General features: G+C 38.0%; 1 protein-coding gene across 1 annotated transcript in view; it reads left to right on the top strand.

Moving 5' to 3' along the window:
- LOC145678891 (uncharacterized) overlaps positions 1-20,534 on the top strand; it is a 41,947-nt gene extending 21,413 nt beyond the window's left edge. Inside the window, exons 2-3 of the mRNA XM_081749472.1 lie at positions 1,858-1,972; positions 18,262-20,534. Coding sequence (XP_081605598.1) covers positions 1,858-1,972; positions 18,262-20,447 — 2,301 coding nt within the window. The 3' untranslated portion in view covers positions 20,448-20,534. The remainder of the gene's footprint in view (positions 1-1,857; positions 1,973-18,261) is intronic.
- Positions 20,535-22,196: the final 1,662 nt, after the last annotated feature.

Below are 22,196 nucleotides of genomic sequence, written 5' to 3'. Positions count from 1 at the left end.
CATGAAACTTAAAAATAATATTCTATGCAACGATTTATATATTTCGCTAAACAAGATGGGACCTGTGCGTAGGTGTCTAATTCAACTCTTTTAGAGATGAGGTAGCGTGGTTGGGAATGACTGTACTGTAAGTACTGAACTTGCGTACCCGTTAATAACACCGAATTCAAGACCCGGTCGTGCTTCAAAGCTCACGTTACGTTCTTTATAAACTTGGTGTACCATAAAGGTTAAAACAAAACACAAAATCTCAACTTTTGTTAAACAAAGGATATTTCTCCAATATTAATACAAGTTTTAATTTCGCATCTCTTGTTCCAGTGGCTTTCCTGTTTTTAGAGAATAATTTTTAATCAAGAAAGAACTAGTTCAACCTGCGCTGTCTACATAGCGTATCATTCTACCATGAATATGAATCTTCTTTCCACTTCCTCACTACATCTGTACATGTCCCTCAATAGACAAAAGTGAAGGGCGTAAGGTCTCACAAACGAAGACAATTCTTATAGACTTTTTTTTAAAGTTCAACGTCCTACAATTATTCACTTACGGCGATGATAAGATAGATGATAACGGTGGAATGATAGTAGTAGGAGGAAACGGGAGAACCCCGAGAAAACTCTCATACATAGTATTTGCCCGCCACAAAACCCATTTGGCGGGAGTTGAGATCAAACCAGGAACCCCATGCGCCAGAAATGACCGTTCTACTATTGAGCCACCGCAGCTTCCTAGACAAACTATAAACGTAGAATTTTAATAAATAGATGTTCAGGGGAATTTGAGGCAACTTGGGGAAATGATAAATGACGTTAAATGGATTATTTCCGTCTTATAAGTCCATATCTGAGTACACCTTCATGTGCCTCTACAGACCTTTGAAGTTGCCAGCATGCAATAGGATTTGACATTCAGATTAAGAGCAAAGCGCCTGAAGTGTCCGTCAACCCACTTGACGTAGCTCTTTTGCTGGTTGCCTAACACAAGGATATCAACCTTAGCAACGTCCTAGCGACAACGTTCATGTTAAAAGAGCTCGAAACGACCTCTAAAACTTGAATAGAAAGAAAATGACTGTACGTTTTCTTGAAAATTTCAAGGAGACCTCGCAAATTTACACAAAATTTGGAATCTACCAGCTAAAATGGCACGTTTCTAGAGCTCGTGATTTCCGGGATCCGAAATTCGAATCAGAATTTGCCGCAAACATATAACCGTAACATTTTAATATTATGCGTTGCTAAATTAGTTTGAGCCAACTGAATAGGGCCTCTACGTGTTTGCTTAGCTATGACTAATCTAAAACTGGCATGTTTTATAATCTGGTGCGCCAAACCTGATCTTAGAAAATGCAGAAACATATAAAATCAACCTTTATGAGTAAAAAGGTGAAAAAATACGAAACAATATATATATATATATATATATATATATATATATATATATATATATATATATATATATATACAGGGGCGGATCCAGGATATGATCAAGGGAGGGGCTAAACCATATTTTGCCGTTTTATCCAGTGTAAAGCAGGATTGAAGCCCATGTTATCCAGTGTATACCTGAGCGTCAAGGGGGGGCTATATCCCCTATAGATCCCCCTTGGATCCGCCACTGTATATATATATATATATATATATATATATTAAACAGCCAATACAAGCATGTACAACTTATTTGGTTGATATTTTGACCCAAAGACTCGAGAACCTTTTTTTGTTTTTAATCATCTTTTGTTTGTAGCTCTGAAAAAAAAAAGACGTACAGTGATCATTGATGTAGCAAATACAATGTTTTATATGTATTTTCTTCATATATCGCATATAGACATATCCTTGTTTATTTCGACAGGTTATAGCGATACTGTTGGTGGTTCCGTTAGCAATAGCGTTCGCTGAGAAGGTTGAGGAGAGGACGAAGTCGAAAGGGGTGGAACGACAACGTCCAAGGAGAGATGCCCCTGGAGGTAATCACTATTTTTAAATTTATACTTTTTTTTTCTATTAAATCACAAAGACAAGGAAATTTTGAAAAGTATGGCACTTTCTTCTTACAACATACTTTGAGTGAAGTAATCAGTGTTTGTAAGATGCTTCTTGGATTAGGAAAAGCTCATATTCCGTCATTATAATGTGATAACAATGCTTGCAAATTTGTTACTATAAGAAAAGTCAGAAAAATAATTATGAACTAGTTTTTCCATAGCATTTTGTAAGAAGGAAGTCTCGACTTCTTCACAAAACACAACTATAGACAAAAGAAGAGTGTTAAAATATATTTGGTTACACAATACCTTCAGGCAAATTTGTTACATGCATTCTTGTAACTTGAGTTACGAAATTAAGAGCTTTCTAGCCTTTGACTTGTAAAATTTCTACATATAACAACAAGATATCTTGGCCTAAAGTTATTATGAGGATAATTCGTAGAATTTGCAAATCAAACTGCTAAATCAAAAGTAAAATAACAGAAGAAGCACAAGTATTTATGTCGAATGATTTACAACGTACTTCAAACATTACAAGTATGTGATATATGTGATATCAACTTTATTTCGTTTATGGAATAAAATTTAATACCAATTTAAAATGTAATTCTAAACTGATAGTATAATTAGTTACAGTATAAAAACATTAATATTTGTTTTTCCATCTAAACCAGTGTTAGTGATTTATTTTAAAAGTAGATAGCACTTTTATTAGTCACAGTATTCTAGGGGCTACGCCACTATTGTCTCCCTCATACTCAGAAGAACGGAAGTTTTCGCATAGAGCGGATCACTATATTGAAAGGCCTTCATATAAGACTAGTGATATACTCCGGGTTTGGGATCGAAAATCGATACCAATAAAATATCGAAATTTGATTGATAAAAAATGTTAATAATATCGAAAAATATCAAATACGAAATACAGTGAATAAAAATTATGAAGAACAAACTCCATGCTCTGGATAAGTAGAGTACGGTAACAAATAAAACACAGTTCTGACCAGAGCAGAATGAAATATATTAAAAACTATACTTACAATGTGTATATTAAAAACTATACTTACAAAAATTATGAAATATTGAAAAAAAAAACGTGTTCGATATTTCGAAAAATATAAAAAACTGTTAATATTGAATATCAAGAAATATTGAAATATCGGGAATTGAAAGTCACTTTATCAAAATGCCAAAATTTGATCGAGATATTGAAAAATAGTACCTACAGAAGTATTAGAATACAAAGTATCGAAATGTCACACAACGGAAAAATATCGAATAATGATTAATTAATATTTTTTGATATTTGATTATATCGATCGACAGAAAGAAATGTGATATCTCAGAGTACTATACATTATACAGTCTCAACATTATCATCTGTTGTCCCGATTTATCTGATTTTGTCAGCTATCAAGAGCCTCAATACTCGGTAAAAGGCGTCGATCTGCCACATGGGTTTGATTTTTTTTTTTTTTAAATCCTCGTTCCATTGTTGCTTAGAGGTTCACTCAATCTTTGTGGTCGGACAACTTAGGGACCGGAGGGCGAATTGTAGTTGCCATGAGAGGAGACAAGACGAGAAATAATGTTGTCTCGTCTCGTCTCGTCTCGATCATCGGAAAGCTTTCTCGTTTTGTCTTGTTTTGTAAATTTATCTACAAAACTTATGCATTGACTTTCTTAATTTCATCCAGAAGTTATCAGAATTCTTCTGCTTCACGAGAGGTTCAGGAATGGTGTGATGTAACAGCATTTAATACTTATCTATTATTGGAATATATTCTATGACTTGCGTATCTTTATACGTTGATAAATACTCTTCATAGTGTCCGTCCAGTCACTTTATCAATTTATATTTTTTTATACTATAAACCAGGGTGGATTGATTTAAATCAGTCTGATTTAAATCACGATTTAAATCAAGATTTAAATCACTTGATTTTTTTAATAAAAATCGTTGATTTAAATCGAATTCCGAATTAAATTCATTTAAAGTGAAAATAAGTAAAATCCCGTTTCTGTTCTGTTATTTCGATTATGGAAGTTAATAATCATAATACAATGAGACTCAAATGTACAGTATAGTATGAAAACAAGTGTCATGCAAAGGATGATTAGGGAAAATCCCGTTTTTGAACAGGTAACGGAGCAATCCTGCTTTCTTCTTTTCGTAACATTGGGTTTGGGTTTTAAAATCATTAACTATTCCAACGGGGAAATCACCATCCACATTTAAGACGAAAATTCTTTTTTGTGCGTGTCTGTTTGTTCTCAGATAATAGGGCGTATTTAGAGGGGTCCTATCCCCTCTCCATTTTTTTAGTTAATTTTATAACTTTAGGCGAAATTTATGTATTTCATGCCGCAAGCTAGTTCTGAGTTTTTAAAAATAGGCCTCTGCCAAATATCAGTAATTTTTCTGAAAAAAAAAAAGTGTCATTTTGATAAACGTTGCTGTACTTTTCCCTTAATGCTTAACCTTTTAAATTATATCACCTATTTTTAGGTGATAGGGTAGAATCTTCATTATTCGATTTAAAAAGTACCAATAAGGCTTTTTACTTCATTTTCTTCAAGACTGGAGGCATTTTAGAACATGTTACATATGCTTTCACGCCTTTCTGCGTTGAGGCATAGTGTGGGATGACGTCATAAATTTAAAAGATATATTTTGTTATGCGTATTATTATTTTTTTTGGCGGGTTACATTTTGCATTCAGAAGACTGAAATTTTGCACACTCGTTCAGTGCACCCCTTAGAAACAGCGAGGTCCAGAGGGGCAAAAATGTTTTTTAAAGAAAGGATATTTTTAACAAAAAATAGATTTTTTCGGGATTTTCCTGCCTCAGATGGAGACATATGCATGGTACCGTTTGAAAGGCTGTTTTATTCTGAAGAAAATGATGTACGTGCTATGCTCCTAGCATAAATAGGGATGTCTCAGGAAACTTATCTGAGATTCTGGTTTATACGGGAATCTGGAGTATTTGGGGAATATTATTTTTTGGGGGCTTACTTTTGCACCTACAAGATTGAAATTTTGCACACTTACTCACTGTACCCCTCAGTATTTTTCAGATTTGTTTCAGATCTCTGCCTTAAAAAAGGAGGAGGGGTCCACAGAGGTAAAAATTAAAAAGAAAAAAACTATATTTTTAACAGAAAATTCATTTTTTCGTCAATTACCCCCCCCCCCCAAGATATATGATGGAGACATTTGAAGGGTATCGTTTGAAAATTTGTTTTATTCTGAACAGGTACAAATCATGATCCTAGGATAAATAGGGATGTCTGAGGAAATTTTTATATTACATCCGGTTCATCTGGGGCATTCTGTGAATGTTTTTAACTCATTGTTAAATAGTTTCCTAACCCTTACTACTCAAGATAGAAGCTTGAAATTTAGTACACCCCTTAGTATTTCGCAGTTGATTTTGAGATCTGTGCGTTAACACAGGGGAATCCAAAGGGGATCAAAATTTAAAAAAGTTAAAGAAATGCTGATTAGTCTCAAAATTTCCCGCTTCAGGGACATGATAGGGAAATGTGAATGTTACCGTTCTAAAAGCTGTTCTATTCTAAAGAGAGGATGTATGTACGATGATCCTAGGATAAACAGGGATGATGCTGTAGCTGCTTGACTGAAAGTCTATAATTTACCTTTAAAAAGAGCCATAATTTAAAAGTGTTAAGAAACATTGTTTGGGATAGATATATGTTAACGATTGGGGATAATTCAAAATTCAACCCCAATACTTTCACTTAAATGGCATAATTAGCATTTAATACTAATTCCTAATGGTTTTCCTTCACTTTGCGACTTATATTATACGAGGAGAAAGACTTGATTTAAATCAAAAAAATCGATTTAAATCAAAAAAATCAACAAAAATGATTTTTTTAAAAAAAATCATGATTTTTTTCCACCCTGCTATAAACTACGTAACACTAAAGCAGTGTTTGAGATGGAAGACTTCAGTGAACTGGTGTTGCTCACGAGAATCGAGACATTTCTTGTTTCAAGGGCAACAATTCTCAACTGACAAACTCAAGAGGATTACATTTCCCCAATTAGTGCTGAAATCAAAGAAAGTTTGGAGCCTTACATTCCTTGGGCCTAAATTACGACTTTTTTGTATTAGGTAATGTGTGTGCACTTCCAGATTAAATGCATTTTAACATAAACAATAAATAGAGTATAACAAAGGTCTTAAAACTGTAGAATGCGTATTCAGGGGCGGATCAAGACTAAATTTTCACCCGGGGAAAGTGACTTTTTCGCGCCTCCCCTAGTCCTAGACTATATTTTACATTTTATTACAGTGATATTAATATTTTAAACCCATTTTTTTTCAAAAAAGAAAAATTAATACTTAAATACCTGATATGTACTGAGAAAAATGTAGGTGGCGTACTTAAAAAGGTAGGTTACATGCGCGCAATTTCTGTAGTTTTTTGACTTAACATACAGCAAACGTATAACTGAAAACGCATGTTTTATAGTACTTTCTGTATAAATGTTCCATGTGTACGTACTTTTCATATGAAACAATATAGGTGGTCAGGATCTCACTTACAAATGAACGTATATAACATATAGCTGACGAGGGCAACATACATATATGTATGTAAGGAAGACTGTTAGATATCAGACATCCTGTAACGGCATGATGTAACATCTAAGGCAGGGCACAAAAATTTCAAAGTCAGACGCAATCGCCAATCCAAAAATGATGGTCGCCAGTATCTCTCACGTACAAATTATGAGAGCTCCCTCCCCCCACGGCCTTTGGTTTGACGAAGAAAGAGATTACATCAGGGTATAAAATTTTAAACCCAGACAATTAGATTCAGGTTAATCAATTTTGAATTGGACAATTCATATACGTGTTAAAAAATATCTTACCTTAAGACTTAATGTTTGTGTAACGCTCTCTCTCTGTACTGAAGTACTAGTTGTCGATTGCAGTGATAACGGTACCTTATGCAAATTGTTATTTATTTATTTATTTATCATTGACATCGTGAGGTGATTGGTTAATCTATTCTAGGCACTGGAGTGTCCCTCAGCTGTTCTAGCTTCAAACTGCGAGGGAAATGATCTTTCGCGTTGACGCGCCAGGAGGCAAACCATTTCGATTGTGAGTGGGAATGAAGGGACGAATTATAACGTTCTGAAGACTCCACATTCCGTATTTTCTCTCACTCAGTTACAATTATTTTCGTGCCAAACGGAAACTGCGAAGCCCTGAGTTTAAGCACAAACCATTCTTACTGAACACTGGTCGCCAGCTCTAAATTTATAGTCGCCAATGGCGACCTGGCGACCGGAAATTTTGCGCCCTAATCTAAGGGCAGTACCTATGTAGCATACGGATAACGTATTCTCCGTACTTATTTCTGTAATAAGCAAGAGGACTCCGTATGTTTGTACAATATGCCGCTGTCCGGAGAACGGACTTTTCTCAGTGCACGAGACTCGTTAAACTTCTCGTTTCGAAGGAAACAATTCTGAATTGACAAACTCAAGGAGGATTATATTATCTCCATTAGTGCTGAAGTCAAGAAAGTTTGGAGCCTTGCATTCCTTGGGTCTAAATTGCGACTTTTTTTCTATTGGGTAATGTACGTGCACTTCCAGATTGAACGCATTTTAACATAAAAAAAAAGTAAATAGTCTATAACAATGGTTTTAAAACTTCATTATATAAAAGCATGCGTATACAGGGGCGGATCAAGGCAAAATTTTCACCCTGCAAAGTGACTTTTTCGCGTTTCCCCCTAGTCTTACACTATATACACTGTATTTTACATTTTATTACAGTGATTTTAATATTTTAAACCCATTTTTCAAAAAGAAAAATTAGATAGTTAAATACATTATATACCTACATTCTTTCTTCTACATGCCATGTTTCCATTTGTCGATACCCCCCCCCCCCCCCCAAGTTCTATGAAACTCTCTTCTTCGATGGTGGAATAGAAAAAGATGATGTAATTGACGCTACTTTACAAGAATATAAACATAAAAAGTCAGTAGAAAACACGTTATAAAATTTATTTTTTGAGGCTCGTTTTGGCGTCCCGGGCAGTCGCCCAGAGTTACCCGGCCTTTGATCCACCCCTGTAGACCCTATATATATTTTACGCATCGAAAAATTACTGGAATCTTCCTTATTCTAAAAGGAAATGTACGTACAGTATTTTCAATGGAAATTAAAGAGCATTCTCATACACTTTCATTAAAACAAAAAAAAAAAAAAAAAAAAAAAAACATATTGCTTACCAAGTTTCAGTAACTCTGTGAAGGAAGAAAAAGAAGATATAAAGTTCTCAGGGCTCTTCTGATGAGTTTATTGTAATCTGTGATTTCACCTCTCCGTTCACAATGATAAAAAAAAATATTAATGGAAAGTTACGTATATCTTGAAAGTGACATGCTCTTCGTTCTATGATGGAAACAGTGAATGTCGCTTAGAAAATATAGCATAAAACCACGTTGGCAACTTCCGGTTTTGTTTTATTATTTGTAATGGTAACTGATTGCATTTTTTCTTTCAATTTTGATCGTTTTTTAGCTTTCTCTTGAATCCAAATGACACACAGCATGACAACTCAATGGGAAGAACGTTAAATGAAACTCTGACATATTTAATTACTTTTAATATCATCAATCCAGTTAGAACACAGCGTTTAATTGATTTCCCACAGTTCTACTTATAGGAATGGGGATTAAAGAAAAGACAAGGAAAGATGTGAATTCCTGTTGTCGAGTCATTTCCGACATGGAAGTGATTTTTTTTTTAATTGTATGTTGCTGATGCTCCTTCATTTAATTCGCGTAGTCCGGAGTTTCAATTCTCGAAAATTTTTGGTATTAACCTAGCATTAAAAAAATAAACACACTGCTGAACAAGACTGCACTTATTTAATATAAAAACACATTTACACGTGACGTTTCGATCTTCTAGCCAAGATCCTCATCAGACGTACACTCTGATGTGCGTACACGTCTGATGAGGATCTTGGCTAGAAGATCGAAACGTCACGTGTAAATGTGTTTTTATATTAAATAAGTGCAGTCTTGTTCAGCAGTGTGTTTATTTTTCTGATTTTATTCGCAAGACGTTGACTATGAGTGTGTGTCAACCTAGCATTGTGAGCAATTACGAAACTACTTGAACAATAAGGTATTGAACTCGATACTGGAAAGCTAAACACAATGGTAACATCGGCTGCACCTGTTAGTCAAATGTAAAATCAAGGAATAAACTTTATTAGTTTGGAAACCATTGTCAGTTCTGTTACTAAGCATTAATATAGGTTGTAAACTACACGTCTTGAAATATTTTTATACATGGTTTTGATGGATATTTTGTTATACAGGGTTTCTCAAAAGTCCCCTGACAGAGTTATTATCAGAGTTACAACAAAATATAAGAGCAAAAAACAGTCTCCAAATATGATGTTTTCAATCTAAAGTGAAGGATTTTTTTTTAAATCGGACGAGCCGCTTGGGCTGTACATTTTTTTTATGCGCACGATGCTAAATGAAAATACAACGTTGCCATTTACCTGGAACCACAACATAATTTGAATGGGGCCATGTTTGAAATGGGGGTTGGCCATTGACACGTTAGCGTGTGGGTCCAGGTAAATGGCAACGTTGCATTATCATTTAACATTGGGTGCATAAGGAGTGTATAGCCCAGGGATGAAAATAAGCACTCGCCCACTCGTCCGGGGCGAGGGTTCATCGGTGCGGGCGAGTATTTAATATCATACCGAAAGTAAGTAAATGATTTCTATTGTGGGATGTGGGCTAGTAACTTTTTTCTTGGGCGAGTAAAATTGTGTTGCTTATTTGCATCCCTGGTATAGCCCAAACGGCTCTCCCGATTTAAAAAAAAAAAAAAAAATCCTTCACTTTAGATTGGAAACATCATATTTGGAGACTGTTTCCCCTCGTACATTTTGTTGTAATTCTGATAATAACAGAGTTACCCTGTCAGGGGGCCTTCGAGACAACCTGTATATTTAAATGGATAGATGGATGAATGTATGTATGTTCCAGCATAACTTTGGAATACCTGACACAATTTCAACCAAACTTGAGACGTACACATGCTATTTACAATCTGGAAAAGAATCCTGTAGGAATACGACCCTCTAGCACACCTAGAGGGAAGTGGGAGAGGTGACTTATAAAATGATCAAAAATGACTGATATTAGTGTCGAATACATAGATTTCTGGGTGGATGAGATGAATCATGTGTCCGCGATACGTGTAAGTCTAAGTTTAGTCACTAGGAGTGGGTTCTGGGGGACTGGACTCCCGATATCCCCCGTAAATGTAGTAACTTTTCTGTAAATTTAGGAATCTAGTTTTAGGGACGATTTTACAAATTTTAATATGATTTATCCTTTTATTGAATTTGGATCCCCCGAAAAATCTTTGGACCCCAGAAATAAATTCCTGCGTATGTCCCTGACTATTAAGCCCTGGTAAAAAAATGTAAAATAATTGAAAACGGCCAATATTAATGCCGAATCAACAGCTTACGGGGTCGCTAAGTTAATTGGTGACGTCTCGATGCTGTTTACGTCCAAGAGCAGCTCCCAGTGGGGTAAGACCACCTAGTGAACCTAAGGATGTGTGGGAAGGGGAGAACGTGTAAAATAATAAAAAATATATGATTGATATTAACGTCGAATCCATAGTTCTCGGGGTCGCTATGATGAATAGTCGCAGTCCTGATAACGTTAAGTCCACATTCAGCCCCTATCGGTATAGAGATGAGAGGGAGTGTAAAATAAAATGTCTAAAGAGATTAGTGTCGAATCCTTAATTTTCAGGCTTGTTAAGGTGTTAGGTGCTAATCCTGTTGACGTTTAAGCCCAAATTTAGGCAAGAACTGGTGTGTCAGCTGGCTCTGGAATTTAAAGAAGGAATATATATTTAGATGTATTGTATGAGTGTATGCTCCAGCATCACTTTGGAAGCCTTGGAGCAATTTCGACCAAACTTGGTACACATATGACCTACAATCTGGAAAAAGTATTGCGGGAGGTAGTCATCCCAGGGAGTGGGTTTTGGAAGAAGTGACAATAAACAATAAACCAAAACGGCCTATATTAATATTCAATTCTTAGTTTTCCAGGATGCTGAAATGAATAGTGATGCTCCCAATGCAGTTTAAATTTAAGTTCAATCTCATTTGCAGAGGGAGTGGAGTGGAAAGAGGTGAAAAATTATCCTAAACTACTAATCTTAGTGTTAAATCCATAGTTTTCTGGATCGGGAAAACGGCTGACCAGTTTGAAATTACGTTTGGAGCATAGTATCCGCCTCACGCTCGGTTTTTAATTTGATGAAGTGGGTATTCTAAGAGGTTGGGCGTTTCAAAATTTATGCCAAAACTAGGTTCTCTTACGGATTTTTAGCATTACACTTTCACTGAAATGCGTATCCTAAGGGGGAAAAGAATTCATATACTTTTCATAAACATATTCCCCCCAAACTATGCAGGGATAAATATATGTGTAGATCTCAGTGGTTTCCATCCGTTGCTAGAATGCATGAAGTGGTGTACGGGCCCCTAACTTGATGATGCCCCATACCATAACATCAAGGCCTCCATACCTGTCCTTTCCACAACATTTGGTGGTGTAACGTGTTTCTGGTTTCCTCTAAACAAACTCATGGCTCCTCACTGAAGAGTTCACTACTCTATTTTCTGAGACCCTCTCGTGAACTGTACACCACTCTAGGCGTACTGCGTACATACAATGTGCATTCGCGAAACCGTCGGTATACAGTTTGACGTCCTAGAGTGGGTCCCAGAGGCAATGCAAGGTCTCGAGCTAAGTACCTGCTATGCTCGTTGATCCTCGTTTAAGACCGGATAGTGATCCTCGCACGGCATTGTCGCACGTCGACGACCTCCATCATACCGCTTTTCAATGTTTTCACTAGAAACAAGTCGCTACCAGGGGCGGCTGTAGGATTATAATTTTGGGGTGGGCCCTCTCCCTCGCTTATGGATACATATACACATTTGATTGATTAATGACAGTAGAAAATTACTTTTACAATAGTGGTTGATGCTATTTGTTAAATAATTATCTACCATCAATACAAATAGTAGAAAATATATTTACTCTTTATTGCATCTTTTAGCATTTATATATTTTTCAAAATTTTTGGGTAGGCCCGTGCCTACCCGGTAAAACCGCCACTGGTCGCGACACAACACTGTGAGGAACATTAAAGTCCTAACTACATTCTATTGACTTTCCCCCTTTTTTATCTACCAATGAAACGACCGTCCATTACATCATTCACATGTGTCCTCTGGGCGTTTGTGTGTTCCTAGGACACGTTCACAATGATTGATAAGGACTGCACACACCGAAATCCACAATGCATTGATTAGTGTCTACGTGTTTCTCCTGCTACGGACGTTCTTCGTGTTATCGCAGTCATAAAAGACACATGTGTCACCGAACGGGCGGTACTTAACGTCACTTCAGTCCGATGTCTGGCATTCACAGGATCAACATGATATAAGGGTTACATTCCCTTAAGTTTTGGAAATGAGTGTATATTAAATCAAAGAAAGAAAGAAAGAAAAGCTCGTGTATAGTTTATTTCTAAACTTAACGTCCATACCCCAGAAAACTCTCGCAAAATTCACTGTTCCTAACTTTATGCTATTTCATACAAATGCTATAAACTGTAGGATATTATTAGCTATTGACCACCATCTTAGTGAAGGAGTAGCTAGGTTTTCTTCCAACAAATTTTCTCAAGGGGCCAAAATCAAATTGTGAGAGCAGTACACAAGCGTAAAATGTAATCGCAATTTAATTTAGCTTAGCTCCGGGGACCGTTAGTTATTTCTGGGGGACTTAATCTCTCCGAAGTATGCCTGCAAGAAACACTCGGAGCGGCTGTTTCGATATGAAAGGCGTTATGTGTTGAAATCACTTTTATTACTTGTTTTGGTTATCAGCTTTCAGTGACGCCAGGGAAGGATGCTTACTTTGATTGAATCAAAGGATCTTAAAATATAGAGGATTCGTAATTAATAACGTATAAAGGATATTCCAACACATTAGCGTACGCAGAATTTCGTCAAGGAGATGGGGTTCAAGCTCGCACGTTTATAGTAAATGTTTATTATTGAAAATGAAATAAAATCTTTAAGTTTTACGTCCCACGATTATGCCGGCTAGGCTAAAAGAGACGGTGATGATGAGAAATAGATGAAATGGTGGAATGAAGAAAGTAGGAGGAAACGGGAGAACTCCGACAGAAAACCCACACCGAGAAAAAAATCGTATGTGGCGTACGTAAAGATGCATGTTACATTTGTAAATCCTGTAGTTTTTGGACTTAACGTACAGCAAACGTATAACTGAAAAAGTATAGTTTATGCGAACTTCTGTATAAGTGTTCCGATTAAACATACTTTCTGTACGAACGAATAAACTGTATATAGCCGGTCAGGATCTCACATACCAATGGACGTATATAACATACGGCTGACGAATGTAACATACATATATGTATGTAATATCTGGAAGACTGTTAGATATCAGACACCCTGCAACGGCATGATGCAACATCTAAGGGCAGTGCCTATGTAGCATATGAATAACGTATGGTCCGTACTGATTTTTGTAGTAGGCAAAAGAATTCCATATATTTGTACAATATACCGCTGTCGGGAGAACGGATTTTTCTCAGTGCACGAACACGGTGTTTGTCCACCACAAAGGCCACTTATTGATAATATTTGCTTAACACGGGATTAAAACCCGGAAACTAAACCGTTGCGTACGCCATAGAATGCACGTAGTAAAATCGTGAGGCATAACATTACAGCCAGGGCTGCCATATTTCTTGATTCAGAGAAAGCTGATATTTGATACATAACACAGTTTTCTTCGATTAAATAAAATAAGTTTCAATATTCTCTCTATATAAGCCACAATGTCAATTCAAATAACCTTTCAAATTATATCATATTGATATGTGCAAAATAACAGATACTTCAACTCAATATAAATGTAAGTGAATACACAAGTCAACCACTAGAATGAGGCCAAGGAAGGCTTTAGGAGGGGGATTCAAAGGTGCACGTGCACTCCATTCTTTGTAAATAAACACTACCTAAAGCGAGAAGCTAGGAGTGAAAATAGCAACACTTTCCGAAAATTTGTGCTGTCATGTTTCCATTTGGGCTTAAATCAAAGGGAAGTTTTGCAAAATCGATAGTTTAAATAAATTTTCTAAAAGTTGAAACAAAAGGATTCACCGAGAACAGACAGTAGCATTTCCAGGGCATTTCCTCATTCACATCACACAGGTGCCTAAAAGCATTTAAAAAATTCCAATTCAATTCAAAGGTGCCGGTAGTTATTGGTGCACCCCCCTCAGAAAATCCTGGATCCGACCCTGAATGAGTCAAACTTGTCTTTGATTTTTTTAAATAAAAAAGACGTATAATGTCTTTGGTTTAACTTGTTCTTATAGAAACATCACAAACAAATTAACTAATAAAATAGGTGGCTGCCAAATTTAATTTTTCAGTCAAACTTAGGACGAAGTTAACGAAGAACTCACGACAAATCTGAGAATTGTTGGTTAGTTGTTTTGGGATTTAGCGTCCATTTCAGAACAGAGGCTATATGAGAAGTGGACTTTTAGTTTAACGTTAGACTCCCGCGCTGACTGCATATACGTTAACCAATACAATCACGAGGAAGATCTCGGAGAATTGTGTATGTGTAAATTCAGATTTTCCTTCAGTGGTGGCTCCTGTCTTAGGTCGCATTGTTGTGCAACCGAATAGTTTTTAACCTCAAAGAATGTTTTCTAAGGCTTTATAGTAATTTTTGAGCACAAATAAACTGTTGCTTTGTAGCACAAAACAATATTGATGTATCTCTAAAAGATAATCCTATTAAAAAGCTGAAACTTTACGTTCATAATTGCGCCAGTACTGAAACTACTTGTATATACATTCAGTTGCATTGAGCATATGACAGGAAGCTACTCTTTCTTAACATAAAAGAGTAAGTCTACATCTGCATAGCTCGTATCTCCTCACATTGCCAACAAATGGCTCCAACCGCCAGCAGTCTATTTCCATAGTAATTACGAATTTTACAATTTAGCAGAGGTTGATTCAATTTTTTTTGAGGGGTGAGTTCTCTTGAAGGCAAGTGAGGGAGAAGTGGGTAGAAAAGGAGAATGAGTAATTGATAAAACTTAAACCTCTATGGTGGTGGTCCATACAATTGCATTAGAGTTATTTTCACAAGAGCAAAAGAAGTGTTGTTTGAAATATTCAAATTTTCTTTTCAATCAATAGCGTCATTTCAGATTTTGTTGGGGGGGGGGAGCAGGACTTTCTATCAACAGAAGTAGTTGAAAGTTTTTCATTAGTATTTTAATATATACAGGGTGTTTCGAAACAACACCGACAACGTTTGGGAGGTGATTCCTGACACCAAGATAACACAAAATGTATAGACCAACTTGGGTGCACAAAAGCTTCCTTTCGGAGTTATAGGCTGCCGAAAACACGAAAAAATGAACTTTAATGCTCCATAGCTTCAATACTATGGGAACTACCGTAGTCGGGTCAAGATTTTTTTTTTTTTTTTTTTTTTTTTTTAGGAACTACCATGTGCCCTATCGAAATATCTATGTTTATAGAGGTAGTTGGTGAGCACTTCAAATTATATGTCCGTAGCCTCTATAAAAATTGTTGTGTGAGTGCCGCAATATTCTTTAAACGTGTATTTTTGGATAGCGCATATATTGGTTCCTCAGTGAAGTCTTGACCTCGACTACAGTAGATCCCATAGTATTGGAGATACGGAACTTTAAAGTTCATTTTTTCATGCTTTCGGCAGCCTATAACTCCGAAAGGAAGCAATTGAGCACCCAGGTTGGTCTATACTTTTTGTCTCATCTTGGTGTCAGGGATCACCTTCCAAACGTTCTGGGTGTTGTTTTAAAACACCCTGTATATGTAAACTTAACGGTTAGGCAATTGCCCCCTTGGCCCCCTAAATGATGCATCTATTTTTAATCCTCCTATAAAAAGTTTAGCATTATGCATTTGTTGTTTTATTTGGTTGCAAACGTGCCTGGAGAAAGTGCTTGTGCTTTTGTTGTTAATTTCGTAAATGAAATGAACGGTTTTAGATTTCATATTTCTTCTTTACTGCTCGTTGGCCTGCGTGGTTCTTGCGATTTCAGATGATCCAGCATTGAATTCCTATGTCTTCAATAATAATAATAATAATCGCCATTTTATATTTATTTTCCAGCAAAACTTCTGGCTACCATTCCATTGCTTTTTAACAGCTTTGTTCTTAATAGCCACAGTACTTACTCAAAGTTATTTTGTGTTTTATGGTATTTAACGTGTCTTTGTTACAACGTTCCTAATATTTGTACTGTAATTACAAATCTATTTCTTTTGTTAGTAGCTTGCGCCCCAATGATCACTCTTCACGCCCCAAGGTTGGAAACCACTCATCTAAAGCACTTGTTCCCAACCGGTTTTTCACAACACACTGGTGTGTGAAGCAGGCCGATTGCATGTGTCGAAAAATTTTAGAACATAAAAATCATGAATCATTTACTAATTAGTTAAAGTCCATGCTAGTTAATCCTTCAATGGCACCAACAATGCTTAGCACTACATAGAGTCACTACACTGTAAAAAATGAGGTGTTGAAACAACACAAAATGACTACCACTTTAGCGTGTTACTTGTGTGTTAATTCAGCACCAAGACATCGCCTTCCGGGCATATCATTAATAACTTGTTACTACCTGAGAGAATTTGCATTGGTATTTATCGTTTAGTATGAGCAAAGCTTTGCAATTTTTTTGGCACGTATGCCAAGTAACGAATAATGTTCTATGTTTTCTGTAAATGGTCACAATAATATTGTTGTAAACCTGTGAATCATCTGACAACAGTTACACAGATATTATTATACCACATTGACTTGATCCCTAGTCTTCTGTTGCAAGCGCTGCCATCGTCTGAAGGAATTCCACTCGCTTTCTCTCGCTTAGCAACAGCTGAACCCTTATTGGCTCAACGTGAGGGTGTGAGCTTTAGTTCGCATTTTTGCCGCGGCTCAAGACATTTTGGCAGCACAATAGCTGTGCTTCCATCTGTTTTCTTTATTTGTTATTCTTGTGTCTTAGCATATATGAACATAAGATGGCAGAACTGTTGCCTATGTAACTGTTGTCAAACGATTCACAGGTTACAACATTATTGTGATCGATTACAGAAAACAGAACATTATTCGTTACTTGGCATAAGTGCCAAAGATATTTCGCAAAGCTTTGCTCATATTAAACGATAAATACCAATGAAAATTCTCTCAGGTAGTAAAGAGTTATATGTGATGTGCCCGGAAGGCGATGTGCATGCTGCTGAATTAACACACAACTAACACGCTAAAGTGGTAGTCATTTTGTGTTATTTCAACACCTCATTTTTTGCTGTGTACTTTATAGAAACTTATAGATTTACACTATTATTATTATTATTATTATTATTATTATTATTATTATTATTATTATTATTATTATTATTATTATTATTAATAATAATAATAATAATAATAATAATAATAATAGTAATAATAATAATAATAATAATAATAATAATAATAATAATAATAATAATAATAATAATAATAATCAAACAACTATGTCGCGATGTTGTATGAGTTCATACTCATTTATAATACTACAACATATATTATCTTTCATTTAACAAGTCTTCAAAAAGATTGACATAGAAGTTTTAGTAGCTTTTAAACTTGAGTAGTATGTTTGAAACCGAATAGTAACTGAATGTTATAGTAATAACAGCAAACTCAAATTTAAATCAATAAATATGGATACGAAGAAAGATGTTTTTCCTCTTCCTTAATTATTGAAGCAAGGCTTGAGAGCAGGAAGCGCGCCCACGTGTACGCACACGCCTTCCATATTGCAACCACAACACTACTCTTACATTCTACGATCCGCTACTGCATTCTCTGAGCAGAGCATACGATTTAATGACGAAGGTTGTCACCTTCCGTTCAATTTGGTACTGAAATTGGTTGCCCGCCATATTTTAACTTAGGTCGCTATAATTTATAGATTTTAAAGTATACAAGTCACAAAAACCCTCGCCACTCACGCCTTTTTTCTTTCTTTTCTAACAGGCTTTTCCAGTTCTTTTGGCGGAGGGTTTGGTGGAGGAGGAGGAGGAGGAGGGATTTCTTCGTCCTATGGAGCTCCTGCTCCTGTTTCCACATCCTACGGAGCACCTGCAGTAGGCGGTGGAGGTGGTGTGTCTACTTCGTATGGGGCACCTGGGGCTGGAGGTGGCGTTTCTACTTCATACGGAGCACCTAGTTTTGGTGGCGGTCCGTCTTCTTCTTATGGTGCACCCGCTGCAGGAGGTGGCGTCTCAACTTCATACGGTGCGCCTAGTAATGGCGGTGGTGGCGTGTCCTCATCATATGGAGCACCTGCTGCTGGAGGTGGATTTGGTGGTGGCGTATCTACATCGTACGGCGCACCAGCTGCTGGAGGTGGTGTCTCTACTTCATATGGAGCACCTAGTGGTGGGGGTGGGGGCGTTTCTAGCTCATATGGGGCTCCTAGTGCAGGAGGCGGTGTGTCCACTTCATATGGTGCACCTGCTGCTGGCGGTGGTGGTGGGATTTCATCTTCATACGGTGCACCTAGTGTTGGCGGTGGTGGTCCATCTACATCATATGGAGCACCTGCTGGAGGTGGATTTGGTAATGGTCCGTCTACATCGTACGGTGCACCCGCTGGTGGAAATGGTCCCTCCACTTCGTACGGTGCACCTAGTGTAGGCGGTGGTGGTCCATCTACATCATATGGAGCACCTGCTGGAGGTGGATTTGGTGGTGGTCCGTCTACATCGTACGGTGCACCCGCTGGTGGAAATGGTCCCTCCACTTCGTATGGTGCACCTAGTGTAGGCGGTGGTGGTCCATCTACATCATATGGAGCACCTGCTGGAGGTGGATTTGGTGGTGGTCCGTCTACATCGTACGGCGCACCCGCTGGTGGAAATGGTCCATCTACTTCGTATGGTGCACCTAGTGTAGGCGGTGGTGGTCCATCTACATCATATGGAGCACCTGCTGGAGGTGGATTTGGTGGTGGTCCGTCTACATCGTACGGTGCACCCGCTGCTGGAGGTGCACCCTCCACTTCGTATGGTGCACCTAGCGTAGGCGGTGGTGGCGTATCTACATCATATGGGGCTCCTGGTGCTGGTGCTGGAGGTGGTCCCTCTACCTCATATGGTGCACCTGCTGCCGGAGGTGGTCCTTCCACTTCATATGGTGCACCTGCTGCTGGAGGTAGCCCTTCCACTTCATATGGTGCACCTTCTGCTGGAGGTGGTCCCTCCACGTCATATGGTGCACCTAGTGTTGGAGGTGGCGGCGTTTCATCTTCATACGGCGCACCTGCTGCTGGTGGTCCTTCCACTTCATACGGTGCACCTGCTGCTGGTGCTCCTTCCACTTCATACGGTGCACCTGCTGCTGGTGCTCCTTCCACTTCATACGGTGCACCTAGTGTTGGGGGTGGTGGCGTTTCATCTTCATACGGTGCACCTGCTACTGGAGGTAGTCCCTCCACTTCATACGGTGCACCTAGTGGCGGTGGTGGTGTTTCCTCTTCATACGGTGCACCTAGTGTTGGGGGTGGCAGCGTTTCCTCTTCATACGGTGCACCAGCTGCTGGCGGTGGTTCCGGAATTTCTAGTTCATATGGTGCTCCAAGCGTTGGTAGTCCATCTACTTCTTATGGTGCTCCCGCAGGAGGAAGTTTTGGCGGTCCATCAGTACCCTCTTCTTCATACGGAGCTCCAGCCGCAGGTGGGTCAGGTAGCGTGGGCACTTCATATGGAGCCCCCAGCATTGGAGGAGGTGGTGGTGGATTTTCGAGACCTTCTACGTCATATGGCGCTCCAGCTGGAGGAGGTGGATTCCGCGGTGGAATATCAACATCATATGGTGCTCCAGGCCCTAGCAGGCCCGGTGGTTTCAAAAGAGGTGCAGGTGGCTTCGGAGGTGGTTTCGGTGGTGTCCCAGCATTTGGTGGTGGCTCTGGGTTCAAAGGAATCTCAACATCGTATGGAGCTCCTGGAAGAGGAGGCGGTGGTTCTATCGGATCATCATATGGCGCTCCTGGAAGAGGAGGCGGTGGTTCCATCGGATCGTCGTATGGCGCTCCTAGGCAGTCGGGAGGATTCCATGGGGGGTTTTCAAATCGACCTTCTATCAGAGCATCTAGTTTTGGAGGAGGCAGGGGCGTATCCACAGCGTATGGACCTCCATCGTCAGGAGGAAAGGGTTACTAATAGAATGATATGTGAGGGAGTGAATGTATTTGTTATGAGAGACTTTGAATGCAACGTTGTAACTATTTTATTATGTACGAAAACTGTGTATATATTTTCTAAAGTAAATATTTTACAATTTTGTAATTTGTCTATTTATTTTAAACAATTATTTATGGTCGAAAGCAAACTGACATTTAACAAACATTTCAGCTCATAATCAAAATAACCACTTTGAGAAATCTGAAGCAACATACTGAATTGGTGTTTATCTGAGAATTCACGTTGAGAAAGGGTTTGAAATTATTATTCTAAATGCAGTATCAGTTTTCCGTTACTTTCAGTAACTTTATCTTCTAAACATTAACTGAGTTCCACAAGGACAAGTACTGAAACTTAAGCATAGTTGTAGACAGTTGGCATTTGATTTTTATTTTACATTTACGGCCTAACTTTACAATCAAAAGTTTGCACATTATAATATCTCACAAACTTGTATAATATGTGAAGGTCTTCTACAATGCCAAGTTTGATCCGGATCGGATGAATTCGGTTGGATTCGTAGGACGTATAGTATCTATTTTTTAAAAAAGTTAAGAGAGTTAATACTAACTCTAAGTCAGTATTAAGATTGTGAGCAGTCGTTCTTTCAGAAAAAGTGTTCCGGGGGCACACGTAGTATTCCGGGGGAACTGCTGGTACTATTTTATTTATTATTATATTATAGGCGTATTATTTTGGTCTCGTCTGGGGGACACTCTCAGAGCTCCGGGGGGCAGTGTACCTCCAAACACTGGAAGAAACACTGATTGTGAGTGGAACGTATAAGCTTTAACTGTGCCACAAACCAGACTACTAACAGAAAACTTACATTAGCATTTACCAAGGGGTAACGGGAAACTTACATGAGCATTTATCATGGGGTAACAGTAAACTTACATTACCATTTATCAAGAGGTAACGGGAAACTTACATTAGCATTTATCAAGGGATAACGAGAATCTGTGGCCACCCTATAGATAGTTGTCATTTAATTTTTAGAGCCTAACTTTAGAAACCAGAGTTTTTCACATTATAATATCTTACAAACTTGTATAATACTCCAAGGTCTACTACAATGCCACGTTTGATTCGGATCGGATGAATTCGGTTGGAGAGATAATACTAAGCCTAAGCCAAGAGTGAGTGGAACGTATAAACTTTAACTGTGCCAAAAACTACTATTATCCTACACATGCACTACTGAGAAATCTCGACGTTCATGAGAGTACGTTCAGTAGCTCAAAGTTAAACATCAGTATAAGACAGACATACTTATTACTCCTGATATATTTATTGTACTGAAACTCCATATTCCACATATGAGTTTACGTTACTACTAGTGATCTAACTAATCCTTACATAATTAGAGATAGAGATTCCATAACGAGAGAGAACAGAAGAGATTCCTGCATTACCTAATCCATCTTGATCTGATTGCAATCTAACATGATTTGTTTGGCACATAATCTATCCTAGCAACAAACTTCAATATAAAGGTATGTACCAGTATTTGGTAAAGCCTACTATACATGGCCAGTTTCCCATCAAATGTTCAGTTGAGTTGATTTTGATTTTAACGTCCTTTTCAGAGGCAAGGCTATATCAGACGGGACGGGGTCGGGACCTACTGATTAACGTGGAATCCGAACCACATGAGCTCCGCCGGGAATTGAACCCGAGTCTCCCACGCCAAAGGCGCGTACGCTAACCGCTTAGCCATGAAGCTCT

This window comes from Thermobia domestica, chromosome 2 (genome assembly GCF_964235325.1).
Source record: "Thermobia domestica chromosome 2, izTheDome1.hap1.1, whole genome shotgun sequence".
Lineage (NCBI taxonomy): Eukaryota > Metazoa > Arthropoda > Insecta > Zygentoma > Lepismatidae > Thermobia > Thermobia domestica.
This window is presented reverse-complemented; position numbering and strand designations above follow the sequence as displayed.